The sequence below is a fragment of the Parasteatoda tepidariorum genome, chromosome 9 (genome assembly GCF_043381705.1).
Source record: "Parasteatoda tepidariorum isolate YZ-2023 chromosome 9, CAS_Ptep_4.0, whole genome shotgun sequence".
In the NCBI taxonomy this organism is placed as follows: domain Eukaryota; kingdom Metazoa; phylum Arthropoda; class Arachnida; order Araneae; family Theridiidae; genus Parasteatoda; species Parasteatoda tepidariorum.
This window is the reverse complement of record NC_092212.1, coordinates 10,679,870-10,687,043: the sequence shown is the minus strand read 5'-3', so window position 1 is coordinate 10,687,043 and position 7,174 is coordinate 10,679,870. Positions and strand designations below refer to the sequence as shown.

General features: G+C 37.0%; 2 protein-coding genes across 2 annotated transcripts; both read left to right on the top strand.

Moving 5' to 3' along the window:
- Positions 1-2,683: 2,683 nt before the first annotated feature.
- LOC107448702 (mucin-7-like) lies at positions 2,684-3,193 on the top strand. Its single transcript, XM_016064002.2, has one exon. It carries the CDS (start codon positions 2,684-2,686, stop codon positions 3,191-3,193), a length of 510 nt encoding a protein of 169 aa, XP_015919488.2.
- Positions 3,194-3,271: 78 nt separating this feature from the next.
- LOC139426514 (protein FAM200C-like) lies at positions 3,272-6,294 on the top strand. The gene is made up of 3 exons (XM_071185736.1): positions 3,272-3,603; positions 5,606-5,807; positions 5,911-6,294. The coding sequence occupies exons 1-3, from the start codon at positions 3,272-3,274 to the stop codon at positions 6,292-6,294; spliced, it is 918 nt and encodes a 305-aa protein (XP_071041837.1).
- Positions 6,295-7,174: the final 880 nt, after the last annotated feature.

The window sequence follows — 7,174 nt, the reverse complement described above, 5'->3', positions numbered from 1 at the left end:
TGTATAAAAGCGATGAAACAACACTTCAATATGACCGGTAGATATAATACGATCGAGAAGTTATTTTATACCTTTCTTATTAACTCACAGGTTCAGCCCCCTGTATGTTCTGCTTACCAATCCCAAAGATCATTCATCTTCATTTTTTTTCTCTTTCTAAATCGATAATAAAAGATAATTTCGTAATAAAATATATAGTAATGATTACAATTTTGTATAGACACATGTTATTAATGCGTTAACCTTGTATCACCCAGCGTCATATTTATAGGACAGCTCCTATTTTCAAATACATAGTGTTTAGACATTTGTTTCAGCTCTATCATTTGTAACTGGATATTCTCAGAGATGCCAACTTCATCCACTCTGGTTTTCCAGCTGTCTGTTGAAGTGGCCTTTAGAATATTGACATGATTACTGAAATTCTTAAAGCTCTAGTCACAATGGCCTATGTTAACTGAGTTTGAACGCAAGATGATTTCAGGTGCTCCAAGGATAGGATTTTTTGAAAGATAGAATTTTTTGCAAGGATAGGGACTGAATGACAAGGGGCCTCCATGTTTTCCTTCCATAAAAATTTATTTTTTCAGAAATTGCAATATTTTTTTCTTTTTAAAACCAGAGATTGCATAGATAATGATCTTTGGGTCTACGAATGGATTTCCGGGAAAGATTTCAGGAAGGTATCTTGTTCAAGAAATCTTGTTCACAACATTTGTAAATGTGCCAGTCAGGTGGCCGAGTGGTCAGTGCTCCTAACTGGGAAGTCAATTGTTGCGGGTTCAAAACCCGCTCAGGGCATGGATGTTTCTCTCTCTCTCTCTCTGTTGTTCTTTGTGTGAATGTGGCTCACCCTATGAATGGGTATATGAGGCAGCGTGGCATAGGTAGTATTGCTCGCCTCCGTGACTTAGGGTCACAGGTGCTCACTGGTTAACGTTAAATGAACAAAACTCGAGACATCTCCCGTGGTAAGGAATGAAAGATACTACCATAAAAAAATGCCAGCCTTTTAAAAATAAATAAATAATAATAAAAAACATTTGCAAATGTAAAATAACGCGTAGTATTCTTTCTTAGTGGTCAGACTCATAAGTTAAACAGTTAGACTTATAAGTTAAACAGTTACTATAAGACAGTTGAAACAACTGTCAACTACAACAGGAGTAATATATAATTAAATTATTTAAATTATTAATTAAATTTATATTAAATTATTTGTCCATTATAAAGCACAGATAATTCTTTACGGCAAGATTATATGTATAGCCTAAAATCATCGCATTGCTTCAAGTATAAGGCACTCAAACTATGCCTTTTTTTCCCCTAGGAGCTTCGATAAGCAGCCTTGAAAAAGACCATTGTGGTAAAGGATTTTATTTATAATCCACGTCTGCATTTAGTTCCGATTGATCCGAATACATTGATCAGAGAGTGTATTTTTGAATCAAATAATTTTCAAAGAAAAAGTTTATTTGAGCACTGCCTCAAAAAAAAAAAAAGTGCCTGCCATTATGAAAATAAATAAATAGATAAATAATTAAAAAAAAAGATTCTCAAATGTAAATAATACATAGTATTCTTTTTTTAGTGGTCAGACTCATAAATCATTGATGAAACAATTGTCAAATACAACAGGAGTGATATATACAATGAACTGAATGCTTTTGATCCCTCTTTTCTCAGCGTTATTGTTCTTCAGAGGGAAGAAATAATTCCCAGAAAGAATCCTCTCTTTTCTTTCTATTTCAAGGGATCTAAATGTATGATTACAAATTTAAAAAATTCTTTTCAGCAGTTCTTTCCTTGCACTTTCTTTTTAATTAAAAAAAAGATACGAAAGAATAGACCTAGGGGTAACACCCCGACTGCCCTGACGTAAAAATGGCCCTGATGGTGATACTTAAAAACGCAAACGTAATTATTCTTATTTACAAGTTTTACAATTTTGTCCACTGCAAATTTATGAAAACTTTAGCAGAAAGCGGAACAGTTGGCATCCTTATATACATAAATTCTGAACAGTAATTTTCTTCAAATTCTTTCAAGTTAAAATGAAAGTGCCCTCACCTTTCTTATTCGTAGGGTGTTGTGGGAAGAAGGCTATAATATATCCTGTATCTTTTGTCTCAAGTTTTATTTTCAAAGCAGTCAATTGTTTATGTACGTTGTAATTGTTTATGCACGTTATAAATTTGTACATTTAGAATTTTTTTTTTAAATAAACTGAAAAGCATTATAAAAAACATATGTATTTTTTGAACAAAATTAGTGTTTAATTTAAAATATCCACATCCAAATTAGGTAAGATCAAGTTTTTATATAGACATCATAATTACTTATATAAGAATAACATTTAAAGGAAAACAAATGTATATCAGTATTTAAACCAAACATTATATTATAGATAATTTCTATTCTCCGATTGATTTTCGATTTTGGATTCGATAGCCAACTCAACTGAGAGTAGGTTGTGCTCAATCAAGCTCCGACGATTCAGAATCATGCCTTATCATCGAACTGCCCGCGGCGGGAAGGTTTCACCTCCCGGCCGTAGTCAAGACTCCTCACCTAATATCTCAGCTTCCTTAGATGCTGCAATGGACGACGCCACTAAGATGTGCGAAGATCTCTGACCAGAGCGAAACTTCGACGCTACGATGCGAATTATTTCCTGGAATTAATGGCCAAGAATGATCCCACCCCGACTCCCGAGAAGGACGTAGCAACTTTGACAGCGCCTGTGCCCGTTCCCGAGCCCAGCGCCCTCGAAACATCTGAGACTGAAGAGCCTGTGCCCGCTCCCGAGCCCAGCGTTCCTGAAACAACAGAGACAACAGAACCAGATGAGGAGGCCTCGGCATCCGAAACAGCGTTCCCAGATATTCCCTCCACTAAGCCTCCAGCCAAGAAGAGAAGGAAGAAAAAGAAGACGAAAGCAGCCTCTCCCCCAACTAAGCCTACTGCCTGCCAACCACCTTCCACTGCTCTTCCACCGCCGGAGTCACCCCCACCAGCCCCGATGGAGACCACCGAGGAAGCTCCCACCGACGCCGCACCTTCCAGGCTCTTTTTAGGGCCAGCAAATAATGATGTGAAATCAGCTAAATTCCTGAAAGTGCTCCTTCGTGGCCTCCCAAGGGACTTCGACCCAGACCTAATTTCCCTTGAATTAGGGAAATTAAATATCTAAACGCACAAGATCATCCAGTTCAAGAGGAGGGTGGACGGAGCCTGTCGGCCCCTCCCACTTTTCCTAGTGATCCTACCCATGCTGACCAACCACACGAAAGTGTATTTCACCGACAAAATCAGAGACATCCCGGTCAGCGTTGAGCGGTTCCACGGCGGCCGTCGGCCGATACAGTGTTTCCGCTGTCAGGCCTTTGGACACACCCAGATCTCTTGCTCAAGCCCTCCAAAGTGCATGAAGTGTGCCGAAGGGCACCACTCTTTTCAATGCAAGAAACCAAGGGACACTCCTGCAACTTGTTGCAATTGCAACAAAATCACACCTCCAATTTCTCAGGGTGCGAGGCCCGCCCCTGTAGAAAAAATCAAAGACAGAAGAAGACCACCCCAGCATCATCTGCACATAGATTGGTCTCCTTAATTAAAGAACTACAAGAATTGCTTAAAGACGAAGAAGTATTGTCGCTTCTCCAGACACCCTTACCCCAATCTTCCCTTATTGCCACATCATCTTCGATGAAGAAGTAGATAGCCCGGTCGGCTAGAGGCTTCGTAAAACTTATTTTACATCGGTACATCGGTAGTACTTATAATATGCTTTACATTTTTAAAAGCAACCAAATATTGTCAACTATTTGCAAAATTTACTTTGTAGTTATTTACCGCTTTTTAAATTATTTCAGCGCGTCCGCTACAGTTGGCATCTCTGTAATAAAATAACGAATATTAGAATAACGTTAACTTGCGAACTTGTTTGCTCCAATATTAGCTTGATAGGTCAGCTCTGATAGTATAGGAGCCTTAGTTCAAAGGATACTACAGTTTTTATTGCACTTTGTGATACATTTTTCCAAACAACGTTGTTAAAACGTTAAATAAAACCATTATCTTCAGTGAAATCTGCAAATGCTTTTTCACGTACGCCAGATAGCCGTTGGAACTGGAGATACTGAGAGGAATATGCTTCAATTTAATATTGCTACAGAAAGATCTAAAAATTATTATTTTTGTACTTCCTCCCAAAAACGTTTAATAAAAGGTCACTGCTATGGCGGCTAATAGTGTATTTTACTTGGAATAAAATTTTCATCCATTCCATTTTTTTTTTCAAGCTTCTAGCAATGCTGAGATAGAAACGCCTATATTCTACACATGTTAATACACCGATTCTAAGATTACTATATGTTGAAAATAGAGGTATGCATGATAGGCGTTCCTGTTATAAACACTAAAATCGGTTTACACTGGCTTCTCATTTTCTACAAATAGCTCATAGTGTCTAAAATGCTCGACTATCAACCTGCAAGGGCGCCGGCAGCGGGTTGAAAGGGGGTGCACTTGCACCCCCCCCCTGGCTTCTTTTTAAACAATTACAGAGATACAGAAAAAAATTTGATTATAAAATTTTTTTATTAAAAATATTTTTATTCAAGAACAAATAAGTAAGTAATTATTGATACATAACAATTAAAAAATTGTATAATCAAACAAGAATTGTAATCGTCTTGTTAGCTGTCAAATCTGTTAATAACTTTTTCAGTGAATTCTGAGTCATCTTTTCTTACGCACACTGAGCATGCACAAACTACTTTATCTCTCGTGAAACATTGTAGGCGGATTCCATGTTTTGATGCTTCGCATTGTACTAGCGTTCAATAGTGCACGTAGTAGCTGGAAGAGTTAGGCCAATTTTGACTGCCTCCCGCTACAGCTGGATGAAACGGTGTGGCCTAAATAACTAAATCGATGTATTCGAGGGATTCATAAGAATTTTCTCTATTAAAATAGATGAAAAAAATTAACAGATGGAAGTATGTGTAATAACAAAGCAAAATGTAACAGAATACTTTTTTTAGGGGGGAGAGTAGTTTGTTAGAGGGTTGCGCCCCCTTTTATATTATTCTGCCGGCGCCCTTGTCAACCTGTAATTAATTACAAGGACAAACCGGTCGTTGTCTATGATTATTTTTGACAGCGTCTCTTTGCAAGATAAATTATTAGACTTGGTCTGAGTGATATAACGAACCTCCCTGAATTGGACAACCAAATTCTTCATCTATAGCATGGTTTCTTAACCTGTGGTTCATGGACCCCTTAGGGGTCCATGGGTCATATTTTGGGGGTCCACCGACTGCTCTTTATTTTCAAAACGTTTGGATCAATAATATTTAAATAACATTGATCTTTTTTTCTTTCTAAAAGGTGAAAATACATACATATTTGAAACTAGGTGATCGAGATACCCCAAATTCAGTACGGACTGCACACAGCCCTCTAATATCCCTGTCATATTTTTAACATCCTCCACTAACCGGCTTTCAGTTTGCACCATCAGGGGCAACCCCCTGATGACGTCCGCTGTACTATTTTTATTATCCCCTATCAAGCTACGTACATTTGACACCTTGTTCAGGTTACTAGATCTAGAATTTTTTACTAAGAAGAAAGCCCAGTTTTTGAAATCTGGAACATTAGACAAACTTGGATTTGGTATTCCACAAAAACCTCTGGTTGAGGCATCTCTCAAAGTTGCATATCATATTGCTAAAAGCAAGAAACCGCATACTATTGGAGAGACGTTAATTAAGCCATGTGCGCTGGAGATGGTTGAATTAGTTTGTAGATTGGAACAGAAAAAAAAAACTTGAGGCAATTCCATTTTCAAATGATGTGACACATTCAAGAATAGTTGAAATTTCTTGCAATATCTTGAAAAAGATCATCGATGAATTGAAAGTATCGCCATTTCCCTTTAGTATGCAACTGGATGAAACTACAGATATCTCGAATTATAGTCAACTTCTTGTTTTTGTTCATTACGTGTCTCTTGATACTATCAAAGAAGAATTTTTATTTTGTGAATCTCTTTTGCAAACTACAAAGGCAGTTGATGTTTTAGCAATGTTAAATGTTTTCTTTACCAAGCAAGACTTCGGCTGGGAAGAAAAACTTCATTCACTTCGTACAGATGGAGCAACTGTGATGCTTGGCAATAAATCTGGTTTTGCCCAGTTGGTGAAAAAAAAGTCTCCTAATGTTCTTGTTACTCATTGTTTTTTACATAAGCATGCACTGGCTACAAAACTCTTCCAACCAGCTTAAAAGAAGCATTATCAAAAGTCACCAAAACTGTAAATTTTATTAGACGTAGAGCTCTTAATCATCGTCTCTTTAAAGCGCTGTGTCAAGAAATGAACGCAGAACATGAGGTACTTCTGTACCACACGGAATTGCGCTGTCTGTCACGAGGGCAGGTTTTGCAGCAATTTTTCTTGTTGAAGATCGAATTATCACTTGTTCTAGAAGAAAAAGATAACTCATTCTTCGAATATTTAAACAAAAAAGATTTTACCTATAAATTGGCTTACCTGGCAGATAATTTTAACCACATGAACAATATAAGTCTTTTAATTCAAGGACCCGATATCACCATTATGGATGCAGCTGAGAAACTACAAGCATTCTAATTGAAGATGCCACTTTGAAAAAAATAGAATTCAAAATGAGATAGATGCAAACTTTTAAATGTTGGACGAAGTACTTTCTGAAAATGGATTTTGGCAAGATAACTTGTTACTGAATAACTTGAAAAATGAAATCTGTGTACACCTGGAAGTACTTCAAGTTTCATTGAAAAAATATTTTAATTTAGATGAGATAAAGATAAAAGATGAGTTGTGGATTCGTCATCCTTTTCTTTGTGATATTGACTGTATCGATGATTATGAACCTTACCAGAGATGAGCTTATTGATCTTAGAACAAAGTTCTTGCTGAAAATGGATTTGGATTCAAAAACACTCGGATAGTTCTGGTCTTCTGTGAAAGTAGCCTACCCATTGCATGTAAAACGAGTTATTTCAGTTATAATTACGTTAGCCACAGTGTATCTTAACAAAGCTGGACTTTCCAGAGTTGTTACAATAAAAACAAAACATCGTTATCGATTGAATGTTAAACATGCTATGCGTGTTGTTTGTCGA